At 35.4% G+C, this 20,616-nt stretch overlaps 1 protein-coding gene across 3 annotated transcripts; it reads right to left on the reverse strand.

The window, feature by feature from the left end:
* Window positions 1–514: 514 nt before the first annotated feature.
* On the reverse strand, window positions 515–3,165 carry LOC143878588 (ubiquitin-conjugating enzyme E2 20-like). Of its 3 annotated transcripts, none has more exons than XM_077380863.1 (3): window positions 3,106–3,165; window positions 2,784–2,954; window positions 515–848 (listed from the first exon to the last, which is right to left on the reverse strand). In XM_077380863.1, exons 1-3 carry the CDS (start codon window positions 3,115–3,117, stop codon window positions 702–704), a joined length of 330 nt encoding a protein of 109 aa, XP_077236978.1. In that variant the 5' UTR covers window positions 3,118–3,165; the 3' UTR covers window positions 515–701. The 3 variants fall into 3 exon arrangements, 2 of the variants coding, with proteins under 2 accessions (XP_077236978.1, XP_077236979.1); XM_077380864.1 differs by lacking the exon at window positions 515–848 and adding an exon at window positions 1,059–1,181; XR_013251028.1 differs by lacking the exons at window positions 2,784–2,954; window positions 3,106–3,165 and adding an exon at window positions 967–1,049.
* Between the last annotated feature and the right edge of the window lie 17,451 nt (window positions 3,166–20,616).

A 20,616-nucleotide genomic window follows, 5' to 3' on the forward strand; every position in this document is an offset into this window, starting at 1 on the left:
GAAGATGGTTGATGAAATTACACCATTTAGGCTTTTAGAATAGGATGGATTAACAAATAATATGGTTTTGCAATCTAGTGTGGGACTATAGTATAGTGGATCACTATCAATACTTCTGAGCTTATTTGGCTCAGACTGTTTCTCAACAAAACGAATACATGGAAGTATGTTAGAACTTTTAAAATTTGAAATTTTCTTAGTTCCCCATCACATTATATATGAGATAGCTATTGATGTCACAACTGCAAAGAATTTTGAGCCGAAGTACCCTTAAAACACTAAGGCTGAGAGAAACAGATGAAGCACAAAGTATTCAATGCACGAATAATAGAAGAATTTCCCATTAGAAAAAACTTTAAGTAGTGCACTTACTTGAAAGATTGCTCGTATAATCCTCAATGGCCAGACCATCAATGAGGAAAGTTAAAGAAAAATTCTTTCATCAAATTCACTTGGCATCAACCAAGGGGCTACTGCTAATGCATTTTGAACAAAATTCATGTCATTTGCACCTTCAGATTCTGTAAAATCTATTGGGCCAGGCAAAGGTTCAGTCGGCACTAGCTGATTTTCCTGACTGTTCCGTATCATGTGTTTCACCCTCATAATTATCAGGTTTTGTCTACTTATCTTCTTCATTCCCTTCGTCCCTTGAGATTGTTTCTGCCATCAGAATAGAAGCAATTCAAAAACCCTCAGGGTCATTTGTATGACAAGTGATGTTTAAGTTGCAGTAGATGATCTCCAGAATTAGCAGCAGCGGCCAAATAGTCAGATCGTTCGTAGTTCCTTCTCAAACATCTTCTCATTCTCACAGAACTTTCCATAAAATCCAACTTCCAGAAAACCTGCATAAGTGAAGTAAGCAGCACACCCAGAAGCCTTCAACAGAAAATTAAAATCGAATGCAGAATTGTGTGAACTAATCTGAAAACATATTGTTAAACAATGAATAACTTAAGATACCTGTCATTAGGAACAGATGATGACTTGTTAGGTGTGTCAGGGGGCTTCTGAAAGCTTTAAAAAGTGTGTAGCCTAATTGTTTTCTCTGAAGCAATGAATTGTCACGTCTAAGTTGCAAGTGTCACAGTTTCACTACCAGCAATTATTGCCAATGCCAATAGAGGAGGAAAAGCAAAAGCAGATGCCCATCCAATGGATATCATCGGAAGAGCGGCCTGACACAGATATAACTAGTACTGAATTTCAATGACAAGAGTAATTTGAAATTTAGAGAGAGAAGTTATGACAACAAAGCGAATGTAGGACGAAAGAGTCAATACTCAACAAACACATATATGAGTATAATTTTTCATATAATAGAAACATCAACTATTGGTAAGTAAGAACCAATTTAATACTAATGTATAGGACGAAGGAGACAATACTCAACAAGCCTATATATTAAATACTATAATTTTTGTATACCAGAGATGCCAATAATTGACAAGTATGAACCAATTTCATACCAACAACAGTGAGACTTCTCATAATTGACATTAACTATTACTAGTCACCAATCTTGAGCATTTCCTTCATGAAAAATGCTGAAAACAATTGATGGTTTTACATGCTAGAACTCTAAAAGCAAATCCATTGCAGAATAAAATATTGTTTTATCAACTACTAAATAAACGCATTTTTATGTCTACCATCTCAAACATTTTCTTTTCTTAACTCTAACAAGGAAATAGAGCTTCTTATAATGAACATGCATGACACAGATACCAGTACCCAATATGGGTAAAACATGAGTATGGTTCTCATCCAAAAGTGTTGATAACACGGCTTTTTTAACAGAAATTTTCTTATAATTCTTCAATTCTCACTGAAAGGTAAAATAAGCATGCAATAACTATGAAACCCTGAATTATAATAGAACCAATAATGATTCAATATAGATTAAACATAGGCATAAAAAAGTTACATAAAACTAAAATGCCATAAATTCAAATGACCACAATTTACATGTACCACAAGCATAAGAAAAGGCCTTATTAAGTAGTTACAAAGAAAAAAATTGCACGAGTTCGAAAAACCATTGTCAAAATCCATAACTGTTGAATAAGGTTGTGTATGGGCGCACCCCCCCTCCCCCTCTTCATAGGGTCAGTTCTGTCTTTTCCCATGTATACACATACACACACATATATCAATAAAAACAGTGCGTGGGGTGAGACTCACCTCATTCACTCGTTTTTCTCTTCTCTATCTCTATCTCCATCGTCTACATCTCCAATGGAACGTAACAACAACTTTAATTTCCTACAACCTATAATAATCTAAAGAGGAGTGGTAGAAGATGCCCTTGTATCATTGGCAAGGTCGTGACTGCTAGTCTAGCTTACATACAAGACAAGCAGAGACTGGCAGACCTACTGTCATCCTACAAGGGTGCCCTCAAATAGCTGAGGCCAATACTCATACATAAAAAAATTAGCATCATGATGACTGGATCTCAAACCATAAACAATAAAGTAAAACTTAAGGAAGAAAATAAATAAAAGGGCCGGAAGATTTAGTCTTGTATATTGTCCATTTATCCTGCAATTCCAAAAACAAAAGATGGAGTTTCTCCTTCCGACTTTGATTGGTATAAAAAGAAAGTAAACATAAAATATGTGTTGTTTTGTAGATGGCCAAAGCATAAACAATGTTTTAAGATCAAATACAAGTTTTTATTCAAATTGGGATATGAAAGAGGAAAAGGGGGTCTATACAGGCATAGATTTTTTAAAAAAAACAAGTCAACAAGAACTGAAATAGGAATGGGCATTTACCTGAAGAATGTCCCAGCAAACACTGCCATAGAGATCTACATTGGGATGGAAGCACAATGTCTTGAATTTCACCTTTGGAGGCTCGATTGGATAATCAATGGGAAAGGAAACAGAGACCTTGTAAGCCATTCCTTCCAGTGATTGTCCCTTTCCAACCATAGACGTTATACCCTACAGGTAAAGCAAACCCTTTAGAATCCAGAGACATCTAAAAAAAATGTGGAAGAAATGAATATGAGTACTATACAGAATTCTTTCAGAAGCAAGGGTTACAATATTAGGTATAAGGGGTGTTGACGAGAAATTTTGGCATGCTTCTTACCATTAAGGCCATTACCTCAGGTTGTAGTCCGTTCCATCATAGATGAACATAAAAAACAAGACCATCAGAAACAAGAATAACAAAATAAAATCAACTGAAGTCTGACAAGGCGAATGATAAAGTACCTTAGTAGTACCGCTTTAAATAACAAAAATGCATGCTTTTCTGACCTACAATTCACACATAAATGTGCTCATCAGATTTCCCCATACTTAAACTTTGCTTGTCCTCAAGCAAACAAAAAGAAAATATACAAAAATAAAAGTACAAACAAAAACAAAATCCTAACTCACTTTCGTAGGAATCACGATTGCACTTAGCATGTGCAACAAGCCTTTAAACCCCTAGGTTACCCTAGTGGACGAGTTTTGTCTCGTGTGTGTTTGCTGTGAATATATACACAAAATTCTAAAAATAAACTTTTCTTTCCAAATCTCACTATAGAATAAAGCCAAAAAATTCTAATCCTTTTTCTTTGATAAATTACTAAAAATAGAAGAACAAGAATACCCCCATACTTAAACTTTGCATCCTATCCCAAGTTGAAAAAAATTAGAAAAATATTTTAATGAAGGAATCCTCTTTTGAATTTGTCCTACTTTGTTCCCTTAAACTTGCCTCTAATGTAATCGTACCATAAAAGAAATTTGATTTTGAAACTTAATAGAAAAATTGCAATCTTTTATGGTCCACCATCCTTTACACTTTTCCATTACTTTCTAAGAATAGAACTCAGTTTTTGTAATCCTCTATTGCTTTTGGCGTGAATGACATGCAGGGCATGCACCAGACACCCAGGCTACTAAACAGTGTCCGACTAATCTTTGATTTGCATATGTCATAGACATTGATGCATATGAGTTCAAACTTTACCTTTGATTACGTGCAATGCTTTGGTTTATTAAGCTTTCTAATTGACCCATGTATGGAGTTTTCAGTCAGTCGCTCTCAAGCTAGTTGGCTTTAAGGAACTAGGCGTAAAAACCCTTCAGACTTAATAGCTCAAGTAAAAAAGGCTACAAATCAAAACTATAATCAAGAAGCAAACTTTCTAAAAATCATTCTTTCTTTCTTTTGTTTCAACCTTTCTTTCCTTTTTATCCATACCATATAAAAAGCAAGTTTCTATTTCTATTTCTTATTCAAATCCTTTTAAAAGAAAGATTCCAAAAGAAAACAAAACTAAGAAAGGAAAGTATTCTTTCTAATTTTTCAAATTCCAAAATTAAAATATCCACTAACTTTCTTTCTTAAAATAGGAAAACAACTATCTTTCTAAGAATACCAAGTTCTTTCTAATTTAAGAGAAATACCAAAAACAAAAGGAAAAGAAACTTTCTAACTTTAAATTATGGAAAAGACTAGAGAAGGAAAGTTTCTAAAAGCTACCCCCCATACTTGAATTATGCATTTTCCTCAATGCGTTAAAAATAGAAAGAAAAATATGAGGACTAAAAATAGAAAGGAGGGTACGTACCGTATTTGTTTACGCATGATTCGAAATAGGAATGGGCATTTACCTGAAGAATGTCCCAGCAGACACTGCCATAGAGATCTACATTGGGATGGAAGCACAGTATCTTGAATTTCACCATTGGAGGCTCGATTGGATAATCAATGGGAAAGGAAAGAGAGACCTTGTAAGCCATTCCTTCCAGTGATTGTCCCTTTCCAACCATAGACGTTATACCCTACAGGTAAAGCAAACCCTTTAGAATCCAGAGACATCTAAAAAAAATATGGAAGAAATGAATATGAGTACTATACAGAATTCTTTCAGAAGCAAGGGTTACAATATTAGGTATAAGGGGTGTTAACGAGAAATTTTGGCATGCTTCTTGCCATTAAGGCCATTACCTCAGGTTGTAGTCCGTTCCATCATAGATGAACATAAAAAAGAAGACCATCAGAAACAAGAATAACAAAATAAAATCAACCGAAGTCTGACACAGCGAATGATAAAGTACCTTAGTAGTACGGCTTTAAAGAACAAAAATGCATGATTTTCCTACCTACAATTCACACATAAATGTGCTCATCAGATTTCCCCATACTTAAACTTTGCTTGTCCTCAAGCAAACAAAAAGAAAATATAGAAAAATAAAAGTACAAACAAAAACAAAATCATAACTCACTTTCGTAGCAATCACGATTGCACTTAGCATGTGCAACAAGCCTTTAAACCCCTAGGTTACCCTAGTGGACGAGTTTTGTCTCGTGTGTGTTTGCTGTGAATATACACACAAAATTCTAAAAATAAACTTTTCTTTTCAAATCTCACTATAGAATAAAGCCAAAAAAATTCTAATCCTTTTTCTTTGATAAATTACTCAAAATAGAAGAACAAGAATACCCACATACTTAAACTTTGCATCCTATCCCAAGTTGAAAAAAATTAGAAAAATATTTTAATGAAGGAATCCTCTTTTGAATTTGTCCTACTTTGCTCCCTTAAACTTGCCTCTAATGTAATCGTAACATAAAAGAAATTTGATTTTGAAACTTAATAGAAAAATTGCAATCTTATATGGTCCAACATCATTTACACTTTTCCATTACTTTCTAAGAATAGAACTCAGTTTTTGTAATCCTCTACTGCTTTTGACGTGAATGACATGCAGGGCATGCACCAGACACCCAGGCTACTAAACAGTGTCCGACTAATCTTTGATTTGCATATGTCATAGACATTGATGCATATGAGTTCAAACTTTACCTTTGATTACGTGCAATGCTTTGATTTATTAAGCTTTCTAATTAACCCATGTATGGAGTTTTCAATCAGTTGCTCTCAAGCCAGTTGGCTTTAAGAAACTAGGCGTAAAAACCCTTCAAACTTAATAGCTCAAGTCAAAAAGGCTACAAATCAAAACTATAATCAAGAAGCAAAATTTCTAAAAATCATTCATTCTTTCTTTTGTTTCAACATTTCTTTCCTTTTTATCCATACCATATAAAAATCAAGTTTCTATTTCTATTTCTTATTCAAATCCTTTTAAAAGAAAGATTCTGAAAGAAAACAAAACTAAGAAAGGAAAGTATTCTTTCCAATTTTTCAAATTCCAAAATAAAAATATCCACTAACTTTCTTTCTTAAAATAGGAAAACAACTTTCTTTCTAAGAATACCAAGTTCTTTCTAATTTGAGAGAAATACCAAAAACAAAAGGAAAAGAAACTTTTCTAACTTTAAATTATAGAAAAGACTAGAGAAGGAAAGTTTCTAAAAGCTACCCCCATACTTGAATTATGCATTGTCCTCAATGCGTTAAAAATAAAAAGAAAAATATGAGGACTAAAAATAGAAAGGAGGGTACGTACCGTATTTGTTTAGGCATGATTCGAAATAGGAATGGGCATTTACCTGAAGAATGTCCCCGCAAACACTGCCATAGAGATCTACATTGGGATGGAAGCACAATGTCTTGAATTTCACCTTTGGAGGCTCGATTGGATAATCAATGGGAAAGGAAACAGAGACCTTGCAAGCCATTCCTTCCAGTGATTGTCCCTTTCCAACCATAGACGTTATACCCTACAGGTAAAGCAAACCCTTTAGAATCCAGAGACATCTAAAAAAAATGTGGAAGAAATGAATATGAGTACTATACATAATTCTTTCAGAAGAAAGGGTTACTATATTAGGTATAAGGGGTGTTGACGAGAAATTTTGGCATGCTTCTTACCATTAAGGCCATTACCTCGGGTTGTATTCCGTTCCATCATACATGTACATAAAAAAGAAGACTATCAGAAACAAGAATAGCAAAATAAAATCAACCGAAGTCTGACAAGGCGAATGATAAAGTACCTTAGTAGTACCGCTTTAAATAACAAAAATGCATGCTTTTCCTACCTACAATTCACACATAAATGTGCTCATCAGATTTCCCCATACTTAAACTTTGCTTGTCCTCAAGCAAACAAAAAGAAAACATACAAAAATAAAAGTACAAACAAAAACAAAATCCTAACTCACTTTCGTAGGAATCACGATTGCACTTAGCATGTGCAACAAGCCTTTAAACCCCTAGGTTACCCTAGTGGACGAGTTTTGTCTCGTGTGTGTTTGCTGTGAATATACACACAAAATTCTAAAAATAAACTTTTCTTTTCAAATCTCACTATAGAATAAAGCCAAAAAAATTCTAATCCTTTTTCTTTGATAAATTACTCAAAATAGAAGAACAAGAATACCCCCATACTTAAACTTTGCATCCTATCCCAAGTTGAAAAAAATTAGAAAAATATTTTAATTAAGGAATCCTCTTTTGAATTTGTCCTACTTTGCTCCCTTAAACTTGCCTCTAATGTAATCGTAACATAAAAGAAATTTGATTTTGAAACTTAATAGAAAAATTGAAATCTTTTATGGTCCACCATCCTTTACACTTTTCCATTACTTTCTAAGAATAGAACTCAGTTTTTGTAATCCTCTACTGCTTTTGGCGTGAATGACATGCAGGGCATGCACCAGACACCCAGGCTACTAAACAGTGTCCGACTAATCTTTGATTTGCATATGTCATAGACATTGATGCATATGAGTTCAAACTTTACCTTTGTTTACGTACAATGCTTTGATTTATTAAGCTTTCTAATTGACCCATGTATGGAGTTTTCAGTCAGTTGCTCTCAAGCCAGTTGGCTTTAAGGAACTAGGCGTAAAAACCCTTCAGATTTAATAGCTCCAGTCAAAAAGGCTACAAATCAAAACTATAATCAAGAAGCAAACTTTCTAAAAATCATTCTTTCTTTCTTTTGTTTCAACATTTCTTTCATTTTTATCCATACCATATAAAAAGCAAGTTTCTATTTCTATTTCTTATTCAAATGCTTTTAAAAGAAAGATTCCAAAAGAAAACAAAACTAAGAAAGGAAAGTATTCTTTCTAATTTTTCAAATTCCAAAATTAAAATATCCACTAACTTTCTTTCTTAAAATAGGAAAATAACTTTTTTTCTAAGAATACCAAGTTCTTTCTAATTTGAGAGAAATACCAAAAACAAAAGGAAAAGAAACTTTCTAACTTTAAATTTAGAAAAGACTAGAGAAGGAAAGTTTCTAAAACCTACCCCCCATTGCGTTAAAAATAGAAAGAAAAATATGAGGACTAAAAATAGAAAGGAGGGTACGTAACGTATTTGTTTAGGCATGATTCGAAATAGGAATGGGCATTTACCTGAAGAATGTCCCAGCAAACACTGCCATAGAGATCTACATTGGGATGGAAGCACAATGTCTTGAATTTCACCTTTGGAGGCTCGATTGGATAATCAATGGGAAAGGAAACAGAGACCTTGCAAGCCATTCCTTCCAGTGATTGTCCCTTTCCAATCATAGACGTTATACCCTGCAGGTAAAGCAAACCGTTTAGAATCGAGAGACATCTAAAAAAAATGTGGAGGAAATGAATATGAGTACTATACAGAATTCTTTCAGAAGAAAGGGTTACAATATTAGGTATAAGGGGTGTTGACGAGAAATTTTGGCATGCTTCTTACCATTAAGGCCATTACCTCAGGTTGTAGTCCGTTCCATCATAGATGAACATAAAAAAGAAGACCATCAAAAACAAGAATAACAAAATAAAATCAACCGAAGTCTGACAAGGCGAATGATGTGCTAATTTGTTTTACAAACCCAAAAACATCCACCCCACTAGGAATGCAAAACTCGAGAAATTTGAAAAAAGAAAAAGAAAATACTCCCATACCCAATTGAGCGTGCCACCACATCGAATGTGGGCCCGCAGGTGCCAGATTCGAGCATCACATGGCTACCCTCAAAAACCACTTTTTATCTCCAGCAACCACCCGGTTTCCAGAGTTCCTCCCTAACCTGGCCAACCATCCTCAGTTGGCCATCTGATCTGGAATGGAAACCCACATGTGTCCCTTCACAATCGGTAAAACAACAATAAATGTACAACACCTTTGAAGGCTTGAATAGATAATCAATGGGAAAGGAAAGGACCTTGTAAACCAAACCTTCATATGTTGTATCATGGCTTCCAGTGATTGTCCCTTGTCCCTTTCCAACAGTAGATGTTATCCCCTTCAAGGCAAGCATACACTTTACAATCTAAGATCTGAAAAAAGTACATGGAAGAAAATAATGTAAGTATACACAGATTTCTTATAGAAGGAAGGATTACAATATTAGGTATCAGGGGAGTCGAATGGTGTGCTAATTTGTTTTATAAACCCAAAAACGTCCACCCCAGTGGGAATGCAAACTCAAGAAATTCAAAAAAAAAAAAAAAACCCATAACAAGACATTAAACCCTAAATTGATATCTCGCTTCATACAAACGCAAAATACTGATGTTTCTTTCGAGGAATCGAGGGTCAGGTCGAGGAGAGCTTTTTCATGTTTTTGCGTCTCATCTCCAGAAGCATGAACTCGGGTGAAATTCATAGATCCAGCCAGCTCCATGGTTTGACGGCTAACACATCAATTACGAGAGAAGTTGTGTGGGAAACCCCATCCCGATCATCTCCAGATCCATCGCTCAAGTTAACGCTGCCAGATCTGCAGATAGAGGTTGAAAATAAATAAATAAAAAACACATCCCAACTCAGTTCAAACTAATGAGGATAAAAAAGAGAAAAATGAGAGGAAGAGAGAGAGAGATGGGGATGGGTAGGTAAAGACCTGTCCTCTTCAATTGGAGATGATAATGATAATGTTGCTGATAGGAGATAGAGAATGGGTTTGAAAGAGAAACAGGTGTTGAAAAGGTAAGAGTAAGCTTTGTTTTTGCTCTCAATACAGATAAAAAGGGGGGGAAAGGCAAAGCAAAATAACAAATGAAGGAAAAAATAGCAGAAGATTTCTAGGGTTTTGAGGCACTTGTTGGCCGACATCTCCTTGAGATGTTGTAATCTGTCTGTGGCGGTTGTTTTGTAGAGGCCTGAGAAGATCATCGAGAGAGAGAGAGAGGAGGGGCGGCGTTTAGGGCATTAGAGAAAGGGCCTCCGTGAAATCCCCAAAAACCCAATTTAGCTTTTGATATGTTTTGATACTTTTGGATTTTGGTATATTGATGACTTTTTCTGTGGCAGTGGTTTTTTCGTTTCCTTTTAGCGTTTCTGAAGCAAAAAGAAAACCAATAACAATGATTCCCAAGACATTGCCAAACATGTTTTTAGCTTTTCTGATTCGAAAATTAAAAAACAGAATGCAAAAAATGTTCTTTAAAAATGATGCCAAACACACCACTAGTGAGATGTGTTGCCGCACATGTCTATAACAGTAAAGTCAATAAAGAAATACAATGTAATGAAGCACAAGAAAGTAAAAGCACAAGAAAGTAAAATGACCAGTCTCCCCTCTAAAGACCCCAACTCTATGTCAATACCACAGAGTTACATGCTAGTGTTGGTCCCGTGCCGATTTGACATCCCATGCATAAGATAGTTCCTTTGTTGTGCAGTTCAACGATGTTGCCTACCAAATATCATTCTTTACATTAATGAAATTAAATGCAAATCATGACTTTCAATTTTTTTTCATTCCAACCAATTCGGTTGATTTTCGGTTGAATTTCGAGAATTTCGATCGAATTTCTGTCCATTTCGGGAACTTCATTTGGAAATAAAGATGTGGAAGAAATTCATTGAGATTTCATTTCGATAGGGATGGAAATGAAAACATTTCGGTTCTTTCAGGGAAATTTAAAACCATGTTTCTCGCTTCCAGAATTTTCTTTTTATAAACCCCACTTCCTACTTTAGATACCAGCATCGCTTCTCACTCTAACAATAATGGACATTACAATTTTAAAATCGAAAACCAATACGTAACTATTACGCTATTTGATTACCATTAAACATACTACGGATTTCTCAAATTCTACCTCCAAGAATATACAATATTCAATTGCCTTTGGCTGCATCTGAACCTCAGGTTCTAAGGTAATTACTATTGTAGGATTCTCAAATTTAGATCTTTGTAATCCATAGCACTCTACAACAGATGTCGCGGGGGGGGCGCATGTTTAAACCACTATTCCCATTTAATTAGAATGGCTAATTTTTATTGCTAGCCCTGCTATTCAAAAATTAAAAAACAAAAAACAAAAATAAAACAAACAACAAACAAGCCCAACTACATAAGGGATTGGGAGCGACTGCCAACGAAAACCCAATAGTTCCATACGTTGCTAGAAAAACACCCAAATTACTCGAAGTCCGTCGTTCAGTGTAAAAAGACAACCTTTATAGACTCATCCTAGAATCTTTGACAAAAATGAAAAAAAAATTCTATTTAACACCATAAAATTGACTTGTGTGCACTTCACATAAATATGAACAGGATCTCATCTCTTATGGAAGACCAGATCTCGTCTCTTATGAACAAGATATCTCATTTTATGTTTTCACATAAAATGAGAGTTTTTTTTTTTGAAAAAATTATCAAGTGGGGCCCACGAGGACCTCTTACACCCTATGGAAGAAAAGAAAAGGTGGTAAAGGCAGAGAAGAGTATATGTGTCGTTTTGACTGGTTTGACCATAGTCATCCAGTTGTGGGTGTCGTGAATGAATCCAAGAAGGAGAATGGGAGAGCATAGAACTAACACCGTGCAGCAAAACTTTTGTTCTACACCCTTTATGATATTAAATTATTAATCAAACTTACAAAAATTGCAAGATTGCTGTTAAGTGAGACATTCAATAATTAATTACACCATTGAGCACAATTCAATTCTATACCCATTATGTTAATAAATTACTAATCAAACTTAAAAAAATTACATGATTGCCGCTAAGTGAGAAGTTCAATAAAATCCAGGATGTCTTAATCCATAGAACTCTACAACAAGATTGGGGGGGGGGGGGGGGCGCATGTTTAAACCATTGTTCCCTTTTAATTAGAATGCCTAATTTTTATTGCTAGCCCTGCTATTCAAAAATTTAAAAACAAAAAACAAAAATAAAACAAGCAACAAACAAGCCCAACTACATAAGGGATTGGGAGCAACTGCCAACGAAAACCCAATAGTTCCATACGTTGCTAGAAAAACACCCAAATTACTCGAAGTCGGTCGTTCAGTGTAAAAAGACAACCTTTATAGACTCATCCTAGATTATTTGACAAAAATGAAAAAAAAAAAAACCTATTTAACACCATAAAATTGACTTGTGTGCACTTCACATAAAAATGAATAGGATCTCGTCTCTTATGAACAAGATATCTCATTTTATGTTTTCACATAAAATGAGAGTTTTTCTTTCTTTTTTTTTGAAAAAATTATCAAGTGGGGCCCACGAGGACCTCTTACACCCTATGGAAGAAAAGAAAAGGTGGTAAAGGCAGAGAAGAGTATATGTGTCGTTTTGACTGGTTTGACCATAGTCATCCAGTTGTGGGTGTCGTGAATGAATCCAAGAAGGAGAATGGGAGAGCATAGAACTAACACCGTCCAGCAAAATTTTGTTCTACACCCTTTATGATATTAAATTATTAATCAAACTTACAAAAGTTGCAAGATTGCTGCTAAGTGAGACATTCAATAATTAATTACACCATTGAGCAGAATTCAATTATATACCCTTTATGTTAATAAATTACTAATCAAACTTAAAAAAATTACATGATTGCCGCTAAGTGAGAAGTTCAATAAAATCCAGGATGTCTTAATCCATAGAACTCTACAACAGATGTCCGGGGGCGGGGCGGCATGTTTAAACCACTGTTCCCTTTTGATTAGAATGACTAATTTTTATTGCTAGCCCTGCTATTCAAAAATTAAAAAACAAAAAACAAAAAATAAAACAAACAACAAACAAGCCCAACTACATAAGGGATTGGGAGCGACTGCCAACGAAAACCCAATAGTTCCATACGTTGCTAGAAAAACACCCAAATTACTCGAAGTCCGTCGTTCAGTGTAAAAAGACAACCTTTATAGACTCATCCTAGAATCTTTGACAAAAATGAAAAAAAAAATCTATTTAACACCATAAAATTGACTTGTGTGCACTTCACATAAATATGAACAGGATCTCATCTCTTATGGAAGACCAGATCTCGTCTCTTATGAACAAGATATCTCATTTTATGTTTTCACATAAAATGAGAGTTTTTTTTTTTGAAAAAATTATCAAGTGGGGCCCATGAGGTCCTCTTACGCCCTATGGAAGAAAAGAAAAGGTGGTAAAGGCAGAGAAGAGTATATGTGTCGTTTTGACTGGTTTGACCATAGTCATCCAGTTGTGGGTGTCGTGAATGAATCCAAGAAGGAGAATGGGAGAGCATGGAACTAACACCGTCCAGCAAAATTTTGTTCTACACCCTTTATGATATTAAATTATTAATCAAACTTACAAAAATTGCAAGATTGCTGCTAAGTGAGACATTCAATAATTAATTACACCATTGAGCACAATTCAATTCTATACCCTTTATGTTAATAAATTACTAATCAAACTTAAAAAAATTACATGATTGCCGCTAAGTGAGAAGTTCAATAAAATCCAGGATGTCTTAATGAGGAATAAAATAGATATTAGATTCCTATATTTGTTCACACTTTCACCAGCTCCATCCATACTCTACAAGTTAAAACAGGACAATCCATCATTCGGTCTTTCTAGAAAAGATAAAACCGAAGAAATGAGTAAAAGAGAAAAGACTTTAGGACATGAGGAGAAAAATTAACAAGATAATTTCACTGACTTCACATGGCAACTTTGATCCACTTCAGCTGAAACTTAGGATTTGATGTTTTAGGGAATTGTTGGTTTTTGAATGTTGATCGCTTAACTTCGAGCAACTTTACGTTTTCGTTTTGTCCTCCAGATTCATTCAAGGTTATCAGTATTATGCATAGTTACCGAGAAACACCCCTTTTGGTCATCTTACTCGTTTCCCAGAAAACATAATGGAGACGGGTATAAAATAATTTTTTTATTTAGGAAACATGTTTATGCAGGATGGGTAAGGGAAGACAATTGGGTATGTAGCTCTGAAACCAATTGATGTAGACCAATCAAGTAAAGGACTGCTTCAAGGTAGAGTCAGACTTTGGTTGGCTAATCTAAGGGAATATGGGGATAGAGTGGCAGGATTAGGTAGGCTTGGGAGAATAGATGAATGAAAAGAAATAAAGAGAAGGAAAGAAGGAAAAGGAAAAGTACAGGGAAAAAAATAACCCGAAGTCACACTAGGTTCTCCTAGGCATCACACCTAAGGATATGAAGCATCACACTTCAGAAAAAGACCACACCCAATCAACATAAGAAAATATCAATTTCCACTCACATTCAACGGTTTTCAGGACCAATATGTCATTCATATTTATAGACTATGCAAGCCATACGAAATTTGAAAAAAAAAATCCTAATCCTTATTACAAACCAACTCCTAGTCTAAATAAGACTCCTACTATACTTAAACTGCGAACTCCTGACTAACCCGTACGGGTGCGGCTCTTTGGCTTAAAGATACGGGTTTGCCCCCCACTGATGCGAGTTCGAATCCCCACGGGGTTACCCGGTGTGCGTGGTTTACAGCTGATTGCACACGCATCAGTAGGGAATAGTCCCACCCTATAAATTGAGGTGGGATACCCTATGTGACTGTCAAAAAGAAAAAAAGGAATTCCTCACTGAAATGGACTAGGAACAGGTTATTGAGGTGGGATACCCTAGGAATTCCTCTTATTACATGGACTCTCCTTACTAAAAGTAAACTAGGACTCTTGAAACCCACTAGGACTCCTAAATTCTCATTGAAACCAGCCCACTTCAAATATAAGGACTCAGTTATGTTGCAATGTGGGCCCTTTTTCTTTCTTTTTTTGAATGGCAGCAATGTGGGCCATATTAATCACTTAAGTGACACGATGTCACGTTATGTCATGTGGGCCCTTATGGACACTTAAACTTAAGTGAATTAACAAGGCAAATGACATATGTGTTATTGTAACTTAAGAAATTCATAATAAACATGTGGACTCCAGCTTTTTATTAATGGTAACATGTGGGCTCCATTTTAACACCTGCAACTTAAAGAAACCAATTGATATTGTTGGGAAAACCTTGGTGAGTCTCATAGACTTAAAAAACATCTAAAGGACACCTAAAATCAAAATATGGACCCTACAATGGCCTCCATCACTGTTCCTGGAAACTAAACTAGGAACCGGTTTCCTAAATTTAGGGAACACATTTTCTAGTTTTAGGAAACAGGTTCCTCAATACAGGGATATTTATTACTAAGCTAGTTACATAAAATTAACAAATGATTAAAAACTAGGGGATAATTCTCCACCTGTTCCTCATTAAAATAATAGTAAGTAGCCTTTCTTCATTGGAAGCTTTAGTATTTTACATTTAGCAAACATTAAGATTCAAAATTATAATGTTTAAATAGTGAGAAACCTAATAGGTTTTTCATTTCTATCTTGTGAGAACCCTAGCTCACCCTCTCTGGCATTATGGACCGTGAGGAGCAAAACATCAAAATAGTCTGAGAAGGGTGACCATAGTTCTCTCATTCGTTGTGTTATTTTCATAGGAATGGCAATTCTTTCTTATAGGTCCATTTCCCTGCACTCTTTTGTTTAAGAAAGTTTCATTTTCCCCATAATTCTTTCCCGCGACATTATTTTATAAAATTAAGGCTATTGATATTTGTACTACCATGTTCTGATAATTACACAAACTCAGCTTGTCTTTTCTTTTGGATTGGCTTCTGAGAGCTTTTTGGGAATGATAATAACCTTTGACAGTTGTTTAAATAATAAAAGACAAGATGAGTTAGTGCAATTATCAAAACATGGTAGTGCCCACATCAGTAGGCTAAATTAATTACGAATGAGTTTTTTTTCTTTCTCACTTTAGGACTCCTTTTATGGAGCTAATTTTCATGTGAAGTTGGTTTTGTAGTTTTGATAGTTGTTTGGGTATATGGAAGTTAGAATAGTGTATCATTTGTTGTAGATATTTGATGGATGTATTTACATATATAGGCAACAAACTCAACTTATTACTATTGTTTTAGACTTTTAGTGTGTAAAATATTAGAATTATAGGTCAAATAATTTGATAATATTAGTTTGACATGAAGAATTAGGAAATGAGGAATGGAAGTGGGAGTTGGGGCTACCCAAACAATTGAGTGCACAAGGATGACAGAAATAAAACCTATAGTAATGAATATATAATTGTTATTAATTTAAATATAAATGTTATTATGGTATTTTTAGTATAATAGAATAACTATGTTTCTTCTCTCCCAAAAAATGACTTGAAATAAAATGGGGAAGTGACATATTGGCCCCGTTTTTACTTGGGACGGTCCCCTCTAGTGTATCATCTACTCTTTTACACTAGAGTGGGCTGTCCCATGTAAAAACGGGGCGAATATATCATTTCACATTACGTGTAGACTTTTTGTGGGACCCTGTGTACTCTAACCTGACCTCGCTTCTCACTTTTAATTACAACGCATTTTTGCCTGAAGGATAAGTAGACCTTCTTTCCAGCCTATTGGCCAATAGACCTTCTCCGTCTAGAATGATGATTGACTTATAGGATAATATGAGGAAGTAAATTTCTCAAATGATTGAAAGCTTAGAAAACAAACAAAAGGTCAAATCTCTGTCTAGTGATGATGTTACTTATAGGGTAATATGAGAAAGGAAATTTCTCAAATGATTGAAAGCTTATAAAACAAAAAAAAAAGGTCAAATCTCTGTTTAGATTGAACTGAACTTCTTGAACCATTTTGTGTTGTTGATAGCTGTGAATATTTCTATCATGAAAATTAACCTATATGCCTTGCCATTTTTTTGGTTCTCTGTAGATTATTCTCAGCAGAATGCTTTGTTTAAGATTCGGGGTACTGTAATTGTTAAAAGGGGTTTAGCATAGTTAGTATGCCTTGTTTTTCCTAAAGTTTTCAGTTCTTAACTCCATTAAGCAATGCAGTAGAGGAATTTAGAAAAATGTCTGGCACCCCAATATCCATCGCCCTTCCCTCGATGAGAACCTCAATTTTAAACATGTGTTCCTGGCCAGAGCTGTTATATCAGTGTTTGGGGGCTTCTATGTGGTGTTGGTCTGTATATCAAATTGAACCCACATTTGTAGTGTCATTTAGGGGCCGTTTGGATACACGGATTTTAGAATCTTGGATTTCCTCAAAATCGTGGATCGAAGACTAGAGAAGGAGACCGTCCATCGTTTTCTGATTAGTCGCCCTTCTTTCCATCAAGCGAGAGAGTAGATCGCCCCTGTTTCCAGGTTTTAGAAATCTCAGGATGGGGAACAAATTTCTAAAACCAGGATTTCTTACTTAAACCCTTCATCTGCAACCTACTTCCCCCGCATCTGCAACCTACTTCCATTGTAAAAATCTAGAATTTTACACTGCTTCCAAACTAAAACCTGGATTCTGAGATTTCAGAATCCACATATCCAAACAGGGGGTTAATTTTCTTAGAAGAAGTAAAATTTTGGAATGCATGCAAATTAATGGCTTGATTACCAAACAAAGCATGAATACCAAAGCCCCCTTAACAAAATAAATCGAGGACCTGTACATAGATGTTTTACAGGAAAGTTGGTTTGAGACTTTGAGTATTATTCATGATTGGGAGATTTAGTATGAATTTTCTAGTATACACTAAATTTTGAAATAGATCATGAACCCTATATACTTATATAGTAGTTACATAGAAAGATGTATTTTAGTACTATATAAGACTGATATCCCTTGTATTCCCGTTATCTTACCTTGTCTTTTTTTCTCTGCAATTGGCGTTTAAGGTTCTCAAAATACAACTTGTAGAAATGTCTCAGGAATTGTGTTTTGATTGATTGTGTATTGTATGGAATCTGCTTAATCGGATGTTTAATTGGATCCTAATCATGAACACGGGTAAAACATGAGAGTGGTTCTCATCCATAAGTGATGACTATAAAAGATTTTACTAGAAATTTTCTTATAATTCATCAAATCTCACTTAAAAGGAAAATAAGCATGAAATAACTATGAAATCCCAAATTATTATAGAAACAATAAAGACTCCATACAGATTAAACATAGGCATCCAAAGGTACATAAAACACAAATGCCAGAAATTCAAATACCCACAATTTACATGTTCCACGAGCATAAGAAAAGGCATTAGTGAGTAGTTATGAAGAAAAAAATTGCATAAGCTCAAAAAACCATTGTCAAATTTTATTTTTATTTTTTTTAGAATGGTCCATTGTCAAAATTCACGACTTTAATTTCCTACAACATATAATAATAGTATATAATAATCTATAGAGGAGTGCCAGAAGGACACCATTGTATCATTGGCAAGCATAGATGGGCACTCCTAATGTCATCCTACAAGGGTATCCTCAGATCATAGTATATTTAAGAACATTACTCATACATAATCATAACAATTGGATCTCAAACCATAAATAATAAAATAAAAATTAAGAAAATAAATAAAAGTAACAAAGGCAGGAAGATTTTACAATCAGTTTCTTGCTAGATGGGCATTGAAAGCAACTATACAAGCGTGTACATTGTCCATAGGCCGACGACCATTTATTCTGCAATCGCAAAAACAAAAGATGGAGTTCCTCTTTTCTGACATTGATGAAAAAAAAAGTCAAAAATAACTGAAAAGGATATGGGCACTTACCTGAAGAATGTCCAAGCAAATGTTGTCATAGGGATCTACAAGGGAATAGAAGCACAATGTCTCAAATTTCACCTTTGGAGGCTTTAATGGATAAGCAACAGTAGATGTAATCTCCTTCATGGAAAGGAGACAGTTTTGAATCCCTGGACATCTGGAAAAAGAACATGGAAGAAATGTATATGAGTAAACAAATTTTTCTCAGAAGCAAGGATTACAATATTAAGTATAAGGGAAGTTAGAGAAATTTAGACACGCTTCTTACCACTAAGACCATTAGCTCTGATTGTTTGCCTGTTCCACCATAGATCAGAGGAACAGAAAAAATAAGTCCATCAGAAACAAGAATAACAGAATAAAATCAACTAAAGCATGAAAAGTTGAATGATGTGCTAATTTGTTTTACAAGCCCAAAAACACCCACCCTGCTGGGAATGCAAACTGAAGAAATTTATTAAAAAAGTGGAAATACTCCCATAACAAGACATTAAACCCTAAATTGATACCTCACTTCATAGAAGCTCCAAATACTTATGTTTGTTTCGACGATTCGGGCGTCGGGTCGAGGAGAGCTTTTTCATTTTTTTTTTGCGTCTCATCTCCAGAAGCACAAACTCGAGAGAAATTCATAGATCCAGCCAGCTCAATGATTTGCCAAGAAATCAACCCAAAACCTTATGATTCACGATGGTGCTGCAAAATCTCTTCGAAATTTGCAATGGGAGAGGTAGGTCTGACTCTGAGAGGGAGAGGCAAAGCAAAATAACTAATGAAGGAAAAAATGGAAGATGATTTCTAGGGTTCTGGAGGAACTTGTTGGCCGACATCTCCTGGAGATGTTGTAATCTGTCTTTGGCGGTGGTTTTGCAGAGGCCTGAGAAGATGAGCGAGAGAGAGAGAGAGGAGAGGGCGGTGCTTAGGGCTTTAGCTAAAGGGCGTCCATGAAATCTACCCAAAAACCCTATGATGCTTTTCACGAAGGTGCTGCAAATCTCCTGCAAATGTTGCAATGGGAGAGGAGGGAGAGGAAATCGACCCAAAAACCCTATGATGCTTTTAACGATTGTGCTTCAAAATCTCCTGGAAATGTTGCAATGGGAGAGGTGGGTCGAAGAGGGAGAGGAAATCGACCCAAAAACCCTATGATGCTCCCAACGGAACTCTACAAATTGCTGCTTCTTAGAACCAATGAACTGGTTAAAAATAGAAGGGAAGAAGAGGCCTGAGAGGATTGATGAAAAAGGGGCTCCATGAAAACCCACACCTAAAGCTTGAAACGTGGAGAGAAGAGAGAAGAGAGAAGAGAAAGAGAGCGTGGTGGGAGTCGAGCGATATGTCACACGTGATAGGGCACAAAAGGAATACTGGGATTTCTAATAGAGCGTGGTGGGCTTTTCGATGAACGGCTGAGGATTTTACAGGTGGGCAAATTAAAATATCCCAACAATTTTTATCGTCTTTTGAGTTCGAAGTTCTACCCGACTGCTTTCAAACGTGGACACCTGACACGTAGGCCTGAACACGTGCTCTTAGTAACTTTTTGAGAACGAGAGCAATGGACTTTAACCGTTCCAAGTATTTCAGTTGCTCTGATTTGTTTGATTTTCAAATTTTTCGCCCCCTTCTATTACCATATGTACCCCTTATTTTTCAAAATGGAATGTACAGCCCACATCATACGATGATCCAAACCGTCCATTTGATGGGCCACAATATAAATAAGATGTGCCGCAAAAATCATTTCCATAGGATGATCCTAGCCCTCTGATCTATAGGAAACTCCATATAATCAAACCTCTATAGATCGGGCGTCTAGGATCATCCTATGAAAATGATTTTTGGGCCACAACCTATT

Source organism: Tasmannia lanceolata, unplaced genomic scaffold (assembly GCF_043159265.1).
Source record: "Tasmannia lanceolata isolate RefF3 unplaced genomic scaffold, GAP_Taslan_0.1 ptg000006l, whole genome shotgun sequence".
NCBI lineage: Eukaryota > Viridiplantae > Streptophyta > Magnoliopsida > Canellales > Winteraceae > Tasmannia > Tasmannia lanceolata.

Bases quoted from the DNA above. Each gene is read 5' to 3' on its own strand.
- LOC143878588 (XM_077380863.1), bottom strand. The intron at 849-2,783 runs GTAAATGCCCAT...TCACTTATGCAG, and splicing joins TTTGCTGGGACATTCTTCAG to GTTTTCTGGAAGTTGGATTT.